This window comes from Castor canadensis, chromosome 7 (genome assembly GCF_047511655.1).
Source record: "Castor canadensis chromosome 7, mCasCan1.hap1v2, whole genome shotgun sequence".
In the NCBI taxonomy this organism is placed as follows: domain Eukaryota; kingdom Metazoa; phylum Chordata; class Mammalia; order Rodentia; family Castoridae; genus Castor; species Castor canadensis.
Window position 1 is genome coordinate 152,034,542 of NC_133392.1, and position 21,359 is coordinate 152,055,900.

The following is a 21,359-nucleotide window of genomic DNA, read 5'->3' on the forward strand; positions in this document are numbered from 1 at the left end:
GAGGCCAAAGACTTTGTTTTGTTCATGACTCTACTTGTGTAGTGCCAGCATGAAGCACACATCCAGTGAGTGTTTGTTGAATGGCTAATCAAAGTGACTTTGGTAAGACTTGCTCTAGGGCATGTCTGGAGGTATACATACCATGCCCATCCCCCTTGGAGGCCCTAAGAGGAGCATCTTGCACCAGGTGTTATAGGACTTGGTGCTGTCAGGGTGATGGTGGCTCTGTCCTGTAGGTTCTGGGCTGACCTCTCTGGTGAGCTGGAACTGGATTGACCCTGGCCTGGGCAAAGCCTTATGAGAGCCCCACCAGGAAGCGGTCAGAGGAGTAGTGTTCCTGGAGGTGTTAGATGGAGATGGGGTGGGCGAAAACACGGAGCAATGTCTTCCCAAAAAAACAGCAGTTTGGCCTCTGACTTTGCAGTGTCCTAGGCTGAAGGGACGGGAGTCATTAGTGGCAAGATTGGGTCCATTTTAAAAAAAGAGAATTTTGGGTTATTTTACCCTCTCACGGTACTCTGTGTGATGCAGATGCAGTCCTTGTAGTGTGGACGTGGTTTAGTACATAGGAGGCAGAGAAGGCAGGGGTCACCTTCATTGGGGTCAAGCCCACTGAGAGTGTGTGACTTAACAGAGGTTCTTGGGATCGAGTGACTTCAGCAGTGGTGGAGGAGTGTCGGGGCTGTTATGACTAGACTGTGTCCTCTCACAATTCAGACGTTGTCATTCTGACCCCCAGTACCTAAGAGTGTGAGAGCACCTGAGGCAAGAGGATCATGAATTGGAGGCCAGCCTGGACCACCCTGCCAAAAAAAAAAAAGAATGACTTGGAAATATGGTCTTTCAAGAAGTGATTAAGTGGAAGATAAAGGTATTAGGGTGTCCACATCCAAAGAGATGAACATGGGGGACACAGGGAGAAGGCAGCCACCTGCCAGCCAAGGAGAGGCCTCGGGAGAAGCCAGGCCTGCTGATATCTTGACTGTGGACTCTGGCCTCCCGGGCTGTCCGGGGACTTGTTTCAGTTGTTTAAGCCCCTAGTCTGTGGCACTGGGACCCATCTTACAGCTCGAGGTCCAGAAGGCACGTGAGCACCGGCTTTCCCCTGGCCATTCTGAGCTGCCTGGGTAAGGACTCTGATTCGTCCTCCCATCCTGGGGCCTGGCTGCTGAAAGGACTGCAGCTGGGATTGGTTCAGTCTGGGCCCTGTGACCTCCCTGCAGGTGGGGCTGAGGTGATGGCCTCAGTGCAGGGGACAATGGGGATTGGCCCCTTCACATAATAGGGACAGAGTGATTCCCCAAGGCCAGCTGGAGGAGACAGTGAGCTGGAAGACTCTGACCTCTCCATGCTGGTCTGCTTTCACCCAGGTCCCCTGTGAGCTCCAGTCCACGTGGGGCACTGGAGGGTGTGGATTTAGTAGCTGGTGGTGATGGCCGTTCGGATGGTGGTATTGGGAGGAAGTTCCTGTTTTCTTTCTCTGGGACTTGAGGTGGGACACAGAAGGCATGGGTGTTCCTTGTCCACTCTGTTCAGACCCACAATTTCCCACCTCGACCTCCAGCCTCAGAGCCAGGAAAAGACCTCGGAGAACATGGGCTCCAACTCCACTGAGGCTCAGACAGGGTGAGGAAGTGGCCCTGAGTCACACAGCCGAGGGTCTGTGACCTCAGCCTCCACTGGGTCTGCCTACCCTGAACTTGATGAGAAAGGGCTGTGGCCAGGCTCTGCCCCTGTTTGCTGCGGGGCTGTGGGCAGGTGTCCAAGCGTCCTGCTGTCTTCTGTTGTCTGATTCTTGTTCTAAAATAAGATGGGGATGGTGGAGGTGTGGTGTGAGATTACGCTTATGTGTTCTCACTGATCCAGACATTTCTAAGTCCCTAAATTATTACCTTGTTAGAAGTCAGGAGCTCAGGGGGGTGATGGGGCTGTCTTTGCTCTTCAAACCTGTCATTTACGAGCAGTTTTCTTTCTGGTGAAGGGAGTGGGCTCAGCTTCCAACAGTGCCCGACTTAATAATGACTTAATTCTACTCTGGGGAATAATTCTGGAACAGTGGGCACAGAAGGCCTCAGGCCAGGGCTGTATTGCCCAGTGGGTAGTACCCAGTCCTGGAAGAGGGCTCACGTTGAGGTCCCAGCTCCCAGCTCCCACTGATAGGGTAAAACCCTATCAAACCACCTGGTGCCTCCGTTTCCCCAGCTGTTGGATGAGAAAAATAAAACCTACCAGACAGTGTTGCTGTATGGATGAAACAGGCAAAAATACAGCTGGGACTCAGTTGGGGACGATTTTGTCCCCACCCAGAGACATCTGGAGAAATTTTGGGCCGTCAGGACGCTTTGGAGGGCATTAGTGAGCATCCTGGGGAGAATGCTCACCTCCCTCTGCCCAATCAGTATGGACAATCATTAGTCCTCAGTCTCTTGGTCAGATGTCCCCAAATTCCCAAATTCTCAGTTGTGCCCTGGCACTTCCGGGAACTCCTGGGGCCTGGTTTTCTCCCCTCTTTGAATACCAGGGGGCGCCTCTCCTCTGGGCTCTGGCTGCCTTGTCCCACTTGTAGGGGAGAGGACACCTCAGGCAGGAGGAAAAGCCCCCTGGAGTCACATCAGAGGACTAGGTTCCATAGAACAGCCCACCCGGAAGCTGGAGGATGCAATCAGCCTGGGGTGGAAGAACTAGAAAGCACGATTGCGGTGTACTGCACACGCACAGACTCCTTTCTTGTTACTCCCTGAACGAGCGCGCAGCAACCATGGGCACATATGCTGCTGTAGCAGGTATTGTGTCATCTGGAGATGATTTAAAGTGTGGAGAGGCCATGCATGGCTTCTGTGCACATACCATTTTCCATAAATGGGGATGTTGGGACCCATGGCAGTCATGGGCCTATCCCCTATGGACAGGGTGGCTGCCCCTCACCTTTTTTTTTTTTTTTTGTGGCACTGGTTTTGAACTCAGGGTCTACACCTTGAGCCACTCCACCAGCCCTTTTTTATGATGGCTTTTTTTGAGATAGGCTCTCGCAAAACAATTTTCCTGGGCTGGCCTTGAACTGTGATCCTCCTGATCTCTGCCTCCTGAGTAGCTAGGATTACAGGCATGAGCCACCAGCACCTGGCTCCCTGACTGCTTGATGGTTGCAAAATCAGTGTCCCCTCCACCCAGGGGGCCTGGGCTAGTTGACCCCACCACTGGTGGGCTGCCAACCCTGTCCTACTGGGTCCATGAGATCCACCCTGAGAATTCCTGGAACTATCAGGCCAGAACAGAAATGCCATCTCAAGCAGGGGTCACTGAGCTGGGATGGTGTTTGTCTCCTGGCCATTTTGCCATTAACTGGGGACAATGTGAGAATGAATTGATAGAAAAGAAAGCAAATGTAAAGATGAGGAAGGATGAAACCTCGTTTGATGCTCTGGATTCAGCTGTGTCCCTTATATAAACCAATCAATGACCTTTTATTCTGAAACAAATCTTTGAGTTGGGTGTTTGTCACAGGTCACTGGATGGTACAGAAATGCCACCTGCCCTGTGGTCTTCTTATTTTTCCAGCCATGTGTTTCTAGAGGCTTGATTTTCCCCTCCCTCAGCCATATTATGTTTTGAGAGCAGAGCTGTAAGGCCAACCAGTAAGGTGCCTTGTGGACACCAGCACGGTCTGGTAGAACTTTCTGTGGTGACGAGATGCCCTATATCTGTTCTGTCCTCTGGCCACACACAGCCAGGAGCCCTTGAAATGTAGGATGTTTACATTTTATTTAATTTAAATTTATTAGTCATTTAAATAACTGCTTGTGGCTTGGCTGCCATATTGAGATGTAGGTGTGGAGTGTCTCACATAAGTGAATTTTTACTTATGAATCTGTTCATTTGCTTCTCAAACAAGCAAATGCTGGATCCTGTATAGGGGAGGATTTAGCACAACATCACGGAAATGCAAAGCAAGAATGCAGAGTGTCTCAGTAGTGGGTCAGATGGTACCGGCAGGACGTACAGTCCACCACCCTGGTCCAGAGGAAAGTCAGGCTGGGGTGGCACCAGGCTACTCAGTTGAATATGGAGATGAACAGATCCCCTGCCCTCTGCTGAGGAGCCCTTCTGGGACTCGGTCCCCATCCGAGAGGCAGGTGAGCAGGATGGGGTTAATGCAGACACAGCTGGAGCTCTGGCTCCTCCAGCAGCCTCCATCACCTGCCTGTTTGATGTTCATAGAACGGGGGTCAGGATTAAGGAGACACTGTACAAAGCTCTTAGCACCCTGTAAGTGCTCAGAACAAACACTCCAGCAACCCTAGCGGCTACTTGTTCTGAGATCTCAGCCCTGCGCTAGGCATGGGAAGCTTAGGGAGATGGGAGCGAGCCAGCCCCTCACCTGGGCCCTCGCGGGGGCCTACCTGTCCTCTTGCACAGGCTGGATAAAGTGACCCTTGAGGATTGTTCCCCACCCTTGGGAACCCTCGGCACGTCTTGCAACCAGCACATAAGATCTGGGGTCTTATGGAAAAGGTATTCGATACATTAGGTGACCCCAACTCAGCTGTGCTCTGGCAACCCGTTGTAACACTTCATAGGTTCATTATATCAGCCTGTGGACTGACAAATTCACTTTAACCCAGAGCCAGAGCAAAGGGAAGCAGGCTGTGTTTGCAGAAGACTGAGCTTCCTGTACATTTGCACCTTGGAAGAAGAACTAATAGCACCTGGATGACACATGGACAGGAGCCAGGTCAGTGGCCCTGTGAGTAGGCAGATACCCAGCAGAGGTTGTGCTGCCTGATGCCCATCGATACCCAAGAAGTTAGCACCTCCTGCTGCACTCTAGCCACATAGGGCTCTGCTCCTGCCACAGGCCCTTTGCATGTGCTGTCTCAGCTGTCTTAGCGTCCTCCTCCTAGTCCTCTTCATCTGCTGAACTCTCCTCCACCCAGATTTCACCACCTCTTGACCACCTCAAATTCCTGTATGGTATGTTCTCTGACCACCAGCTGCCTTTGCTCTGAAGACTTGTCACCATTACCCTCAGACATAGCTTGTCTTCCCAGCAGACCAGTAGATTAAGCCTCTGACTATCTAGGAGGTTCTCCCCCAGATCTTTGCAGGGACAGCCCCTCGGAATTTAGGTTTCAGCATCTATGATCTCCACCCCCACATCACTGTCACCATTATCTCTGTCTGAAATCAACCACCCTGTTCACCCACGTGTTTATCTCCCTTTGCTGGATTACGTAAGTCCTACTGCCATGTCCCTGACACCCAGGACAGGCCCAGGCACCCGGATGGGGTATGGCACTTGCTGTCCCCAGCCTGACTCCCAGGGTCTTCTGACACCCCCATTTCCTCGAGTGCTCACCCTGCCTGACCTGAGCCATGAGTCAGGGAGGCGCGTGGCTGGGCTGGAAGGTGGCTTCTCTCAGGACCAGAGCCCACAGGCCAGCCCCACCTCAGGTGATCAGGGCTTGACAGGGAAGGTCCATCTGCCCCCCCATGACCTTGGTACTTGGTGTGTGGTCCCTGGACCATAGCATTGGCTGGGGAGCTTGTCAGAGTGACCTCAAGAGTTCCCAGTTAGAGATTGTGTGCACATGGAGCCTGCAAGCACCCAAAGGTCTATTCTGAGTGTGGAGACACTCCTAGGAGGGTGACCGGTGGGGCGGGGTCCCAGGATGGAGGCAGTGCCACATGGACTTCCCTTACACGCCTGATGGTGCCCAGATTCCACTTTTAATAGGGCCACCTGGGAAGGTAAGTTGACAATGAAAGGTGGGGTGGGGTGGGAGACATGGCCAACAGTGGGTGATAGAGACTCCAGGATTTAGAGGCTCAAGTCCCTGTCCTGAGAAGGCCCCTCCCTCAGCCTTTTCGGCTGTGAAATGGGCTCATAGTCTCCCCTCTCAGGGAGGCTACTGGTACAACTGACAAAACAGAAAAAAATCTCCCAAGGTCAACCAAGCACTGTGCAGTCGGTTTATTGTTACTGAGTTAGAAGTCACTCTTGGGAAGCCATTCGGGGCTGTGGGCCGAGCCTCACTGCTGTTCCCAGACAACTCATCTCCCTGGCTGTGGCAGCCATAAATTCCCCTGGGGGCCAGCCTTAGACATCCTCCTATGGTCAGCGTAGGTGGCAACTGTCACCACCCACTGAGCTGCTTTTCTTGGCCACACCACAGGGAGTGGTGGTCCCCAGAGCACATGACTTCCTGGGGAGAGGCAGCAGGGCCTGGGCACCGGTGTTCCCTCCCCCCTGAACCCATGGTGAATGCTGAGGACACACACTACTGAATTTGCTCTTCTGCGCAGACCCAACCCTGTTTGGTGACATCAAACTTTTGGATCCCTGTTCTGAGGTAACTCCAGGCTGGGTTTGTGGAGAGACCTGCTTCCCCTACTTGAGCCTTGGCAGCCTGGGTTCTGATCACGGCGACAATGGTAGACAGACAGATTTCTAGGGGAAAGACCCTGCTCTGCCAAGGATGTAGCTTTTGGAAGCACTGAGGGTCAGAAAGCCAAGTGCCCCAGCAGAGGCTGCTGTCCTGCCCCCAGCTTGGGGGAGGAATCTGGGGCATCTCTTCCTTCCTTGATGCTCCCCAAACCCTGGAGGTGAGCCCCTCCTGCTTAGAGGGGCCAGCACTTCGGGCACAGATGACAACCACTCTCAGAGGAGCACATGGGTGTCCTTCCCAGGTCCACATGCCATGCTACCCTTTAGGGATAGAGACCTCAACTCAGGCTCTTGGAATAGGTCGTTGCAGGTCCCTGCTGTGCCAGCCAGCTGCAGAGTTTGCCATTTAGGATTTTCCCAGGGACAAAGCTCGTCTGACGGTTTCCATGGTAGCTGTTCACTTATCAACCCCTCCTAGTGAGACCCTCCTCCAGACACTGGCTGCCAGGGACCTGGAGCCTCCAGGACTCTAGGAGGCGCTGTGAGGAACACACAGTTGCATTCAAGGTCATCCACGATTCCCAGACCTGCTGGCCCACTGCTATGCATTTTTTCAAGTAATGCTGACTTTGCAGTGACACCCCCCGCATTGTTCACTTGTCTCCAACAGGATTGAGTTGGGACACTCAAGCATCACTTCTGATGTGGGTGCGTGTTGAATTCTAATCCTCAGCTTGGCAGTCAGGCGCCTTTTTGTCCCTTGCCCTTACCCTGCAGGAACTACCACCTGCCAGGGACTCTGTGTCTGTTGCCTCCCAAGAGACAGATCCCAGTTCCAGGTTACCCAGCTAGATGTGGCATGGGAGTGACTGCTGGCCCCAGGCAAAGGGGGGGACTTTGGGACCCTGTGGGGATGGCTAAATGTCATAAAGATCTTGGGGTCTGGATTAAAATGAAACCAAGTGACACACCAGGAGTTCTTTCCTCATCCCTCGACAGCCGCCACCTGCCCACCTATGAGCATCTGGGTTCAGGTGGTGGGGAAGGTGAGGGAGACCTGTGGTCCTCAGTGTAGGGACAAGCAACCTTGAAGGTCACTGGGCCTGTTCCTATTTTTCCCACAAATGGAAGCCCATGGCTTGGGTGGTTCTGGGAGACTGGCGGCCACGGTGAACCCCTTTCATGGACTCCCAAAGTAAGTGGCTTCAGAGGGAGTGGAGTCAATGAATGCTTCATGCAAAACCTGGTGAGTGTGGGGAAGCTCTGCCCAGCTTCTCCTCGGTTACCACTCAGCAAAGCCACCTGTCAGCCAGCTCAAGGCTAATCACTGCCGTCCTGGTCATTGGGGCTGTGCCATGTTGGAGCCTCCTGGAGGATCAGAACATCAAACAATCCTCCCCCTCCCCCTTTCCGATTGCTCCATCCAAAATGGGGTTGGAGAGAGCCGTCCACTGTCCAGTCTATGGGGTAACTGGGATGTTAGACTTGCCCCCCTCACGCTGTCCCTTCTCATTGTCCTGAAAGTTTCAAAGCGTGTGTGTTACAGATATTACCATGTGTTAATCTTACAGCTGTCCATCGCGGGGAAGCAGAAGTATTGTAGGTGAAGATGTTGGAAGCACAGAGAAGTGAGGCCACAGAGAGAAAGCCACATAGCAAAACAGTGGCAGGTCAAGAAAGGGGCTGGAGATTCCCTCCACTGACTCCTGGAATCTGTACGTCAGGGCACTGGTGAGCACACCTGTTTCAGGTGACAGGAGCATCACAGCAAAGGTTCATGGGTTAACAGTGACAAGCATTTCCCTGCTCCAGCCCCCACATTGGGGATGGCTGTCATCCCAAACTGAGCTGAATCCTCTGCTCTTGCCACAGTACCTTTCATCCTGGTCCCAGGATGTCCACATCCCTTGGGATGGGGCTGCCAAGCACTGCCCCACACAGACCCTGCTCCTGGCCCCCTCAGTGCTGCCACTCAGGAGAAGGGCAAACAGCTCCTCATCACTCCCATGTGACCCAGAGCTTGCAAGGTGCAAGGAATGACCAGTCCCCATTCTGTTCCATACTCTCCCGAGAGAGAGAGTCTGTGATCCAGAAACCATGTTCCCAGTCACAGGCAGAGCAGGCTGCAGCCAGGAATCTCCCCAACAACCTGACATCATGCAGCAGGCAGCTTCCTTCCGCCCTTGGTATGTTGGGCATTCCCAGGCTTGGTTGGGGTCCCTCCTGCCCCGGGAGGGTGTTTTGGGGGTCCATGAGCCTCTGGATCTGGCCTGTTCTGAGACTGGCAGCTCAGAGCAGGGCTCAGATGTGCTGGATTACAGAGAGATTGGAAAGCTGATAAGTCTTTGCAGCAAAGTCCATGGCCACCCAAGATGGGTGATCCGGGTTCTGTCTGGCCTTTGCTCCCATCTGAAATTGCAGGGGTCCACTGGGGTCCCACCTGGGCACAGAGATGCTCTCTCAGCCCTGGGCACTCTGTACAGTGGGGATAGCACCTGGGGCCATTGGGCTGATCTTCCCCACCTCTGGGTCTCTCCAGCTTGAGTCTGGTGGAGCCAATGGTTCCTTACACATTGGTGACCTCCAGGTTGTTGTATCCTTCCAGGCGACTCTGCTCTGGCCTGCCCTGGGGATCATCGTCCCCGCAGTCTTCATTTTGAAGAGAGCCGTAGTCATCGTGGAAATCAGTCTCTTTGCTGCTGAAGCCCCTTCCTATCTTCCCCAGGGGAAGCTGAGAAGACAGGAATGAGGCCAGTGACAGGAAGAAGAGAGACAAGAAATAAATATTTGAGATTTGAGAAACATGGCGTCTCCAATGTAATTGCTGTGTGACTTTGAGAACCTCCCTTAACCTCTCTATGCTACCCCACTGCTCAGGAAGACTGAGAGGGTTTTGTGAATTAACACAAGAAGAGAGGTGTGTGTTCCCAACTAGAAGGGTTCAGTGGTTTACCAAGAGCTAGGACAAATATTATCAGGCTGATAATCCCTAACATCTCCCCGCTCCGTCCCTCCTCTATGGGAGGAAAGTTGAGAACAGGTGTGTGGGGAAATACCTATACTGTGTTCCCCAGCTCAGAAGGAATATTCTAGCACCCCTTGGTATGGCAGAATATGGGTATTGGAGACTCAAAGACTGGCGTTTGGGTTCCTGCTCTGCTGCTTCCAGCTGTGTGACCTTGGACAAGTCACCTCCCCTCTCTGAGCCTTAATGTTCCCTGCTACAAAATGAGAAAAGTAATAGCGGGTTGGGGTGAATTGTAGAAATCCCATTTGCAAAGTGCGCAGGCACCTGGTGAGTTGAAGAGGCCATTGTCACATACCAGAGGCCCTGTTATGGCGCCCTTCATTTGAGCAGACCTGTACAACCATGGTCACGACAGTGCCTCACAGTTATTTATACACTTGGCCGCCTTTCTTTCCAGACCTGTGTTTCTCCACTTTAAAAAACCATTATTGGTCCCCCAGGGGGTCTTTGCAGCCAGGTTTTTCTTAATTCCACCCCTGGGATGACATTTTAAGACAACGGATCCACTGTGCATCTCTCCGTTTATGTGACATGTGCGTATCGGTGCTGTGATATGGAAACGTGAGGGTCCCCTCCTCCAAGAACGAGTTTGCACTCCTATGGGGATGGCATTGCCTCCTGTAGAGTGCATGTCCTACACAGAGCATCATGTCCCGACCCTCCCCATGCTGGAGACACAGTTCACAGTAAAGGTGCTGCTGAGCGTGCGGACGGGGTTTTGGATGATCCAGTTTCCGTTCCTGAAGGTGCTAGCATTCAAAATCTGACTTGGGGTTCTTAGAGGTTGGGGTTCCCGGGAACCATTTGGGAAGCCAGCTGTGTGCAGGCAGCTGCTCCTCACCTCACAGACTGCTTTAGGAGGCTGGGGTGGGGGGTCCCTTGATCTGCAGCTGCCCCCAGGATTCTGACACAAGTGGTGAGACCTATACGTCAGGACATGCAGCTCAAGGCCTTGTGGGGACCTTTGTCACTGGGCCTGATGGGCCACACAGGTTCCCTGAAGGTGATGTGCAGGACATCTGTCCTGCATACACCTGCGGCCTGCCATTGCCCCTCTTTCACAGTCCACAAAGGAGCCAGAGCAGCGGCTGGGAGAGGACACATGGCCCAGAAGACAGAGAGGCCTTTCCCAGGTGCGCCTGACGCCCCGCGCGCACTGAGCCACTCACCCGGCTCGTCCTGTACTTGATGCTACCCCCACCGCTGCTGCCGTTCTCCTCCTTCCCTGCCCTGGTGATGCTGGAGGCCCTGCCGGGGGGAGTTCCAAACCGCTCGGCCTCCCGGATGCCTGTGGAGCTGAAACACAGCAGAGCCAGTCACAGACTGACACCCAGGGACGCACCCACTAGCTCACTCACACTGGTGACAATGACCAGAATGCTGAGACTTGCTGGGCACGTCCTAGCTCAGTTCTTTACAAATGTAATCCTCACTTAGACCAGAGGGATGGACAGCCCTGCTTACAGGAGGAGGCACAGAGAGGTTAAGCAATTTGCCCAAGATCACCCAGCTGCCAGCGGCACAGTGAACATCTGAACCCAAGTGTCTAAGAGTTCAAGGTCTTGCTCTTACCTTTTCAGTGTGTTACAAACCTTGCTGGGGAAGGAAACGCTGGATGGAAGAATCCCAAACACTTTGGCCAAGTCAGATGTGATACAAAGAGCAGCAGGAAGGCTTTCTGGCTCTGCATTTGAAATCTGTGTCTCTTACCTCAGACTTGTCTGAAGGTGGCCCCATTGCTCCCTTCTTTATGGAAAGGCACCGGAGGGTTCTGTTAGAATAGGTTTGGCAAACTACAGCCTATAGGCCAAATTCAGCAGCTAACTGATTTTGTGAATAAAGTTTTACTTATTCACAGAACCACGCCTACCTGGTGATTTGTCTATGGCTGCTTTCTTGCTATGGCTCCCAGGTGCTATCCTAATTACCATCCAGCTTCTTACACAACTTTGCCAACTCCTGTGTCAGAACATTAGAACATCCATGCCGTGGATAAAGAAAACCAGGCTCCCTGTACAGTACGGAGTCAGGGCAGGAAACCTGGCCAGACCCAGGAGTCCTGAGCCTTAGCTCAGCCTTCTTTCTCCTTTAGTTTTGGGCAGACCCCACAATCCCACAGGCTCCAGGCTCTTACTACGGGGCTGGAAGACGGTGGCAGAGAGTCTTCTGCAGCTCGTGGACCTCATCACACCCGAGCTGCTTTGTCTGGAATCTTTAGCCAGGCACAATGGATCTACCATTTGCTGGATGTGACCTTGAGCAAGTCACTTCCTTTCTCTAAAGCTTGGTTTCTGTGCTGCCAAGTGGGGGTCACAGCAGAGCCCAGCCCACAAGGTTGTTGGCAGGGGGCAGTGAGGTTGGTTAGTTATAGTCCCCTATAAAAATCTCAGCTAGTAGGCAGCTGTAGGCAGCTCATCTGAGCCTGTTAGGCTCAGCTCCAGGCAGTTAGAAACTGGCCTCACAGGAGCTGTGAGCCACTGTTCAGGTCACCATTCCTAACATCTGTAAGTCACTGCTTCAGTTGGATCTGCTGTGTCCCTCAAAGGCCCATGGTGAATGGCCTGGTCCCCAGGGAGGTGGTGGAACCTTTAAGAGGCGGGGCCTAGTGGCAGGTCTTTAGGTTTTTGGAGGGGCGTGCCCTTGAAGGGGTTGTGGGACCCCGATCTCATCCTCCCCCTTTTCCCTCCCTGACCACAAAGGGAGTGTTTCACTCGTGCTCCCACCACAGCTTGCTACCTCCCCCAGACTAACAACCACAGCCGGGTGGCCAGTCATAGCCAGGTGGCCAGTCACAGGTTGAAACATCCAAAACTGTGAGCCAAAATAAATCTTTGCTCTTTATATGCTGGCCACATGAGGTACCTATTGTAGTAACGGAAATCTGGCTAACTGAGCTGCTCTGGAACTTCTGATGCTTTGGGAGAAAATTGTGCCAGGTAGTTGGGGTGTGGAGGAGACGGCCTGTTGACCCATGGCAGGGGGCACTGAGCTCTCAGACCTGTGGCCAGGCACCAGGGAGACCCACGCTCTGGCAGGTCAGGAATGGAGGTCTTTGCTAATGAGTGCCCTCAATCCTCCAGGAGACGGAAGTCCAGGACATAGTGGGGAAGCAGTGCCCACTGCAGGAGTCAGGAGGATTCAAACTCCGCAGCTTTGTATCCTCGCTTGTAAAATGTGTTCAATCTTCTGACTCGTGGAACGTAAGTCTGGAAATGAGCCCCGGAGAGCCCCAGGCTCCCTTCTCTTACTTTCACTGAAGAAGAAACAGAAGTCCAAAGGGGTGTGCATATTGCCCAAAGGTACATAGGATACATGGTGGCACGGTGGAACTTGAACTTGGTCTCTAAGATCAAGAATCAGACCATGATTTTCTCTCCTTGGACTCAGGGAGGATGGTGGCTAAGTGTGGGCTCCATCTGCTGCCTGGCTGGGCCCCTTAGCATCTGCCTGATAAGACACTAAGGGACTAGGAGGTGGACCAGACACCTCAGGGCAAAGGAACAAGACTATGCCCTTAGAGGCATGCTACAGTTCTGAAGACCAAGACTCAGACTGGCCTTGCTCTCTGGAGGGACTGAGTCCCCCACTCAGCTCCTTCCGTTGAGGGGTGGATGGAAGGTGAACAGGAGAAATGCCAGTCATTCCCGGACACCTGGGGCCTGGAGTCAGGGCCATTTGCACTGGAACTCTCAACACACACACACACACACACACACACACACACACAGAGAGAGAGAAAGAGGTAGAGGGAGGAGAGAGAGAGATGGAGAGGGAGGGAGAGAGGGAGGGAGAGAGAGAGAAAGGTGGAGGGGGGAGAGAGAGATGGGGAGGGAGGGAGGGAGAGAGACAGAGAGAGAGAGAGAGAGAAAGAGAGAGATTGAGAACAAGAATGAACAGAGAGGCCTGTGGCCTGGACATCTGCTGTGGCCTAGGCCAACAGTGACCCTGGAGAGCTCCAGGCCAGGTGTTTTGTGCCACTGTCCCTCCATGGTTGTGGCCCTTCTTTCAGGCTGTAGGGAAGCAGTAAAGTATGGTGCTTTGAATCTCACCTTCAGTTTGTCAGCTCAGGGCTCCAGACAGGATGTGTAACCTTGTCTTCCCTCAGTTTCCCCCTCAGTAAAAGGGGACTTCCAGTGCCTGCTACATGGAGGTGACCGTGACGTGGAGCAGATGGCTGAGTTCATGTTGTGCCCTTACCCCACCCCCAGAGATGCCTCACCAAGGGAAGGAGGGGACTCCTCCATTCTTTCAAACAAGCTGCTTCGGGGCCAGTGGTCATGAAACAGCAGACGAGCCCTGCTGCTGTCGTTGAGCTAGGGATAGGACACATCCTCAAGGGGAGCGCTGGACTGGCCGCCATTTCCACCCAGGCTTTTGTCTCAGCTCCTCTGATACTCCAGCAGATGCCCTTGAGACATCCTGTCCTTCCCAAACCCTTTCTGTTGGCTTTCTTTCTCTGTATCCTTGACCCACACCTATGATTGATGCATGGCTGTGCTGGACAGGGTTTTCAGGAGAAGCAGGAAGTCAGCATGGATCAAAGCAGTCACCAGACACATGCTGGGTCCCGTGATGTCACCTCGCCATGATGCGCACGCAGTAGGAAAACTGACCAGGAGTTATGATAACATGTGAGATCACACAACCATATAAAATGCTACAGAAAGCTTATAAAAGACACTTGGTTATTCTGAGGAATGAGGCGGCCCATGGTCATTTGTAGAATTAATTTAAAACGATGTAATATATGTCTTATGAACACAGAAGCCTTGGGAAATAGATCAGGACTGTGATCCCCGGGAGAAGAGAAACAAACTGCCTTGTCACCCAGAATTTCTGCTTGGAGGCAATTCCCAGACAATGGTAAAAAGATGGAAACCCTAGATTCCAAGATGGCGGCTAGAGGGAGGAAGCAGAAAGCGTGCCTCCTAAAGTAAAATCTTGGAGAGATGCTGGAGATACACCTTACAGGAAAAGCCACCCAGAAGAGGCAAAACTTTGACTCCTCCACACCTCCAGCCTGCGCAGAGCATCTCCACTTTGCGTTAAATGGAGAAACCAGGAGGGCTCCCGCGCTGCCGCCAGACGGTAGCACCCAGATGGCTTGGGAAGACACGGACCACAAGGTGAGCAAAGCGGTACACAGTACTCCCACAGACAACCCTGGGCCAGATCAGCATAGCCCCCTGGACAGACCGACCCCCACCCAGGGGAAAAGGAAAAAAAAACCTGAATAATAAGCAATAACAACAAAAAAGACAAGTAGCAAAGAGGGCGGGGCGCCCTGAGCACTGAAGGTGGGGAAGGGGAAATCCCTCACAGCAAGCCGGGCTGGAGAAGGCAGGAACGGTGGCACACGCCCAGCAACCAGAAGTGGGAAAGCTTGTAAAAGTGGCGGTGGGAAGAAAACTCCACAGGAGAGGGGGTAAGACCCACTTCCCATGTGAACTGTGAATGAACACGCAGGGCTGAGAAAGTGGGTGCAGTGTCACCTCCCCCAGTGGGCTTGGAAAGGGGAAAGCTTGTAGCAGGGGCTCACGAACAGGAGAACTCTGAGTAAACAAAGCCTGTGGGGCCAGGTGAGTGCTAAGCTCACCCCTGAGATCTGCATAAATAATGCCACCAGCAACGGCAGGCTGACAGCAGCGGGCAGGCAAGCCACAGCCGCAGATACCGTTCTCAGAACTGTCTCCAGACTTTTTTTTCTCTCTCCCTACCTTTGATGAGAAAACAACCAAACTACACCTGCATGCTGAAAAACTACTGAAACTGTTTTGCATTTGATCTGGGGACACTTTGTGGTGTTTTTTTTGTTTTGTGTTGTTCTATTTGGTTTTTTTCCCCTTTGATGAGACAACGACAGAACTACTTCTGAGACACCATCTCTAGGATTGGAGGTTGAGGGACGAGCACCAAAATTATTAAGACTGAAACTTCATTGCATTTGAACTTGGAGGTTTTTTTATTATTTTTTTTTCATTTATTTATTTTTTATTTTATTTTTTTCAATCCTCTCTCTGTCTCTCTAATGCCTGTTCAGCTTACTGTTGATTAGTACACTATCTCTCCCTGTTTATATCTTTGAAGATTTTTTTTGTTTGTTTCTTTGTTTTGTTTTTTTCTACTTATTTGTTTTTCCCTTTTTCTTTAACTTCTTTGCTTTCCCTCTCCTCTCAGCCTTCCATTCTAAATATCACCATTGTTATTATTACTAGCTAGAAAATACTTAATTGCACACAGTACAGGGACAATAACAACACCAAGGGCAATGGCAGGAGACAGAAAAAACAGGGAAACCAGTTTCCCCACAGCAAAAAATTAGTACAGGAACTAGAGAGAAATGAAGAAAACAGATACTCAGATCCAGACTCCAACAAAATGAAGATAAACTATGCCAAAGAACCCAATGAAACTCACAAGAATAATCTAAAAGAAGACATACTACAGGTACTCAATGAGAATTTTATAGAGATGACACTGGATATGGTAAACCAAAATGTACAGGAGACACTCAAGAAATTCCAAGACAACAAAAATAGAGAATTTGAAAAAGCACAAGAAGAAATAAAAGAAACCATAGAAGCACTGTATAAACACCAAAGTGAAACAGAGAACATGATTAATAAAGAGATAAATGAACTCATGACAAAAATAGACACCATTAAAGAGGAAATGACTCAAGATATGGAAAACCTCAGAAAAAAGAATGAAACAAAATTGCAAAACAAAATGGAAGGCCAAATCCAGCAGAATAGAACAAACAGAAGACAGAATCTCAGAACTTGAAGATGAAATGGTAATTAAAGGAAAAACTGAAGAACTATTAGTTAAACAACTCAAGACCTGTGAAAAGAAAATGCAAGAACTCACTGACTCCATCAAAAGACCAAACCTCAGAATCATGGGCATTGAAGAAGGAGAAGAGGTGCAGGCAAAGGGAATGCATAATATATTCAACAAAATAATAACAGAAAATTTCCCAAATCTAGAGAAATCTATTCCCATACAGACGCAAGAGACCTCCAGAACACCAAACAGATCAGACCAAAATAGATCTACCCCATGGCATATTATCATTAAAACAACAAATACAGAGACCCGAGAAAGAATACTGAAGGCTGTAAGAGAGAAAAAACAAATAACATACAAAGGTAAATCCACCAAAATCACAGCAGACTTCTCAACAGAAACATTAAAAGCAAGAAGAGCTTGCGGTGAGATCTTCCGGGCACTGAATGAAAATAACTTCAACCCCAGGATACTCTACCCAGCAAAACGATCACTCAAAATAGATGGAGCAATAAAAGTCTTCCATGATAAGCAGAAACTAAAACAATGTGACCACAAAGCCACCACTACAAAAGATTCTTCAAGGGATTCTGCACACAGAAAGTGAAACCCAACATAACCCTGAAAGGGCAGGCAGCACCAAACTACAGGAAAAGAAAAAGCAAGACAGTAGAGAGTAACCTCAACTCAGGTACACACAATCAAACCTTCAAACAACTAAGACAACTAAATGACAGGAATCACCACATACCTATCAGTACTAACACTTAATGTTAACGGACTTAATTCCCCCATCAAAAGGCACCGCTTGACGAAATGGATTAAAAAGGAAGATCCAACAATTTGTTGCTTACAGGAGACCCATCTCACCGACAGAAATAAGCATAGGCTTAGGATGAAAGGCTGGAAGAAGATTTACCAAGCCAATGGCCCCCGAAAACAGGCAGGAGTAGCAATAGTTATCTCTGACGAGGTAGACTTCAAACCTACATTGATCAAATGAGATAAAGAAGGACATTCCATACTAACAAAAGGGGAAATAGACCAAAAGGAAATAACAATTATCAACCTATATGCACCCAATGTCAACGCACCCAATTTCATCAAACATACCCTGAAGGACCTAAAAGCATACATTAACTCTAACACAGTGGTTGTGCAGACTTAACACCCCATTATCATCAATAGATAGGTCATCCAAACAAAAAATCAATAAAGAAATTCAAGATCTAAAATATACAATAGATCAAATGGATCTACTTGATGTCTACAGAACATGTCATCCAACTTCACACAATATACATTCTTCTCAGCAGCCCATGGAACCTTCTCCAAAATAGATCATATCCTAGGGCACAAAGCAAACGTCAGCAAATATAAGAAAATAGAAATTATACCATGCATTCTATCTGATCACAATGTAATAAAACTAGAACTCAACCACAAAAGTAAAGACAAAAAACATGCAAACAGCTGGAAACTGAATAACTCATTGCTTAATGAACAATGGGTCATTGATGAAATAAAAGAGGAAATTAAAAAGTTCCTGGAAGTCAATGAAAATGAAAACACAACCCACCGGAACCTATGGGACACAGCAAAGGCAGTCCTGAGAGGAAAGTTTATAGCCATGAGTGAATATATTAAAAAGACTGAAAGATCCCAAATCAATGACCTAATGATACATCTCAAACTCCTAGAAAAACAAGAACAAGCAAATCCCAAAACAAATAATAAGAGAAATAATAAAAATAAAATAATAAAATCATAAAAATAAGAGCTGAAATCAATGAAATAGAAACCAAAAAAACCATACAAAGAATTAATGAAACAAAAAGTTGGTTCTTTGAAAAATAAGATCGACAGACCCCTGGCAAACCTGACATTTAAAATGAGGAGAGAAAAAACCCAAATTAGTAGAATCAGGAATGCAAAAGGGGAGAAAACAAGAAACACCACAGAAGTCCAGGAAATCATCAGAGACTATTTCGAGAACCTATATTCAAATAAATTCGAAAATCTTAAAGAAATGGACAGATTTCTAGATACGTATGATCATCCAAAACTGAACCAAGAGGAAATTAATCACCTGAATAGATCTATAACACAAAATGAAATTGAAGCAGCAATCAAGAGTCTCTCCAAAAAGAAAAGTCCAGGACCTGATGGATTCTCTGCTGAATTCTATCAGACCTTTAAAGAAGAACTGATACCAACCCTCCTTAAACTGTTCCACGAAATAGGAAGGGAAGGAAAACTGCCGAACACATTTTATGAAGCCAGTATTACACTTATCCCAAAACCAGCCAAAGACACCTCCAAAAACGAGAACTATAGGTCAATCTCCTTAATGAACATTGATGCAAAAATCCTCAATAAAATAATGGCAAACCAAATTCAACAACACATCAAAAAGATTATTCACCACGACCAAGTAGGCTTCATCCCAGGAATGCAGGGGTGGTTCAACCTACGAAAATCAATAAACGTAATAAACCACATTAACAGAAGCAAAGACAAAAACCACTTGATCATCTCAATAGATGCAGAAAAAGCCTTTGATAAGATCCAACACCATTTCATGATAAAAGCTCTAAGAAAACTAGGAATAGAAGGAAAGTTCCTCAACATTATAAAAGCTATATATGACAAACCTATAGCCAGCATTATACTTAGCGGAGAAAAACTGAAACCATTCCCTCTAAAATCAGGAACCAGACAAGGATGCCCACTATCTCCACTCCTATTCAACATAGTACTGGAATTCCTAGCCAGAGCAATTAGGCAAGAAGAAGGAATAAAAGGAATGGAAATAGGTAAAGAAACTGTCAAAATATCCCTATTTGCAGACGACATGATCCTATACCTTAAAGACCCAAAAAACTCTACTCAGAAGCTTCTAGACATCATCAATAGCTACATCAAGGTAGCAGGATATAAAATCAACATAGAAAAATCATTAGCATTTCTAGACACTAACAATGAGCAAACTGAAAAAGAATGTATGAAAACAATTCCATTTACAATAGCCTCAAAAAAAATCAAATACCTAGGTGTAAACCTAACAAAAGATGTGAATGACCTCTACAAGGTAAACTATACACTTCTGAAGAAAGAGATTGGGGAAGACTATAGAAAGTGGAGAGATCTCCCATGCGCATGGATTGGTAGAATCAACATAGTAAAAATGTCGATACTCCCAAAAGCAATCTACATGTTTAATGCAATTCCCATCAAAATTCCAATGACATTCATTAAAGAGATTGAAAAATCTACCGTGAAATTTATATGGAAACACAAGAGGCCACGAATAGCCAAGGCAATACTCAGCCAAAAGATCAATACTGGAGGTATCACAATACCTGACTTCAAACTATATTACAAAGCAATAACGATAAAAACAGCATGGTACTGGCACAAAAACAGACATAAAGACCAGTGGAACAGAATAGAAGACCCAGATATGAAGCCACACAACTATAACCAACTTGTCTTTGACAAAGGAGCTAAAAATATACGATGGAGAAAAGACAGACTTTTCAACAAAAACTGCTGGGAAAACTGGTTAGCAGTCTGCAAAAAACTGAAACTAGATCCATGTATATCACCCTATGCCAATATTAACTCAAAATGGATCAAGGATCTTAATATCAGACCCCAAACTCTAAAGTTGGTACAGGAAAGAGTAGGAAATATTCTGGAGTTAGTAGGTATAGGTAAGAACTTTCTCAGTGGAACCCAGCAGCACAGCAACTAAGAGCATAGATAAATGGGACCTCATAAAACTAAAAAGCTTCTGCTCAACAAAAGAAATGGTCTCTAAACTGAAGAGAACACCCACACAGTGGGAGAAAATATTTGCCAGCTACACATCAGACAAAGGACTAATAACCAGAATATATAGGGAACTTAAAAAACTAAATTCTCCCAAAACTAAAGAACCAATAAAGAAATGGGCAAGTGAACTAAACAGAACTTTCTCAAAAGAAGAAATTCAAATGGCCAAAAAACACATGAAAAAATGCTCACCATCTCTAGCATTAAAGGAAATGCAAATTAAAACCACGCTAAGATTCCACCTCACCCCTGTTAGAATAGCCATCATTTGCGACACCACCACCAACAGGTGTTGGCGAGGATGCGGGGAAAAAGGAACCCTCTTAACACTGTTGGTGGGAATGTAAACTAGTACAACCACTCTGGAAAAACATTTGGAGGCTACTTAAAAAGCTAAACATTGATCTACCATTTGATCCAGCAATACCACTCTTGGGGATAAACCCAAAAGACTGTGACACAGGTTACTCCAGAGGCACCTGCACACCCATGTTTATTGCAGCACTATTCACAATAGCCAAGTTATGGAAACAGTCAAGATGCCCCACCACTGATGAATGGATCAAGAAAATGTGGTATTTATACACAATGGAATTTTATGCAGCCATGAAGAAGAACAAAATGTTATCACTCGCAGGTAAATGGATGGAATTGGAGAACATCATTCTGAGTGAGGTTAGCCTGGCTCAAAAGACCAAAAATCGTATGTTCTCCCTCATATGTGGACATTAGATCAAGGGCAAACACAACAAGGGGATGGGACTTTGAGCACATGATAAAAGCGAGAGCACACAAGGGAGGGGTGAGGATAGGTAAGACACCTAAAAAACTAGCTAGCATTTGTTGCCCTCATCGCAGAGAAACTAAAGCAGATACCTTAAAGCAACTGAGGCCAATAGGAAAAGGGGACCAGGAACTAGAGAAAAGGTGAGATCAAAAAGAATTAACCTAGAAGGTAACACACACGCACAGGAAATTAATGTGAGTCAATGCCCTGTATAGCTATCCTTATCTCAACCAGCAAAAACCCTTGTTCCTTCCTATTATTGCTTATACTCTCTCTACAACAAAATTAGAGATAAGGGCAAAATAGTTTCTGCCGGGTAGTGAGGGGGTGGGGGGGTGGTAAGGGAGGTGGTGGGGGAAGGGGGGAGAAATGATTCAAACATTGTATGCACATATGAATAATAATTTTAAAAAGATGGAGACCCTAAAAAAAAAAACAGCAGTCACCAGGAGACAGTCTCAGAATCCTCTCCCCCGATGTGGTGTGGGTTTGTTGTTGTCATGGTGATGGGAAGAGGCGGGAGAAGACAATGT

The 21,359-nt window shown here is 48.3% G+C and overlaps 1 protein-coding gene and 1 long non-coding RNA gene across 6 annotated transcripts in view; one reads left to right on the forward strand and one right to left on the reverse strand.

Annotated features, from left to right (window-relative positions):
- Window positions 1-9,124, forward strand: part of LOC141425034 (uncharacterized) — a 15,985-nt gene extending 6,861 nt beyond the window's left edge. Inside the window, exons 2-3 of the long non-coding RNA XR_012450110.1 lie at window positions 7,957-8,116; window positions 8,991-9,124. This is a non-coding gene — a long non-coding RNA (uncharacterized lncRNA). The remainder of the gene's footprint in view (window positions 1-7,956; window positions 8,117-8,990) is intronic.
- The window catches only part of Kazn (kazrin, periplakin interacting protein), a 1,020,937-nt gene continuing 1,007,693 nt past the window's right edge, over window positions 8,116-21,359 (reverse strand). For all 5 annotated transcript variants that reach the window (XM_074081291.1, XM_074081292.1, XM_074081295.1 and 2 more), the window contains 2 exons: window positions 10,583-10,709; window positions 8,116-9,116 (listed from right to left, as the gene is read on the reverse strand). In XM_074081291.1, coding sequence (XP_073937392.1) covers window positions 8,952-9,116; window positions 10,583-10,709 — 292 coding nt within the window. In that variant the 3' untranslated portion in view covers window positions 8,116-8,951. The remainder of the gene's footprint in view (window positions 9,117-10,582; window positions 10,710-21,359) is intronic.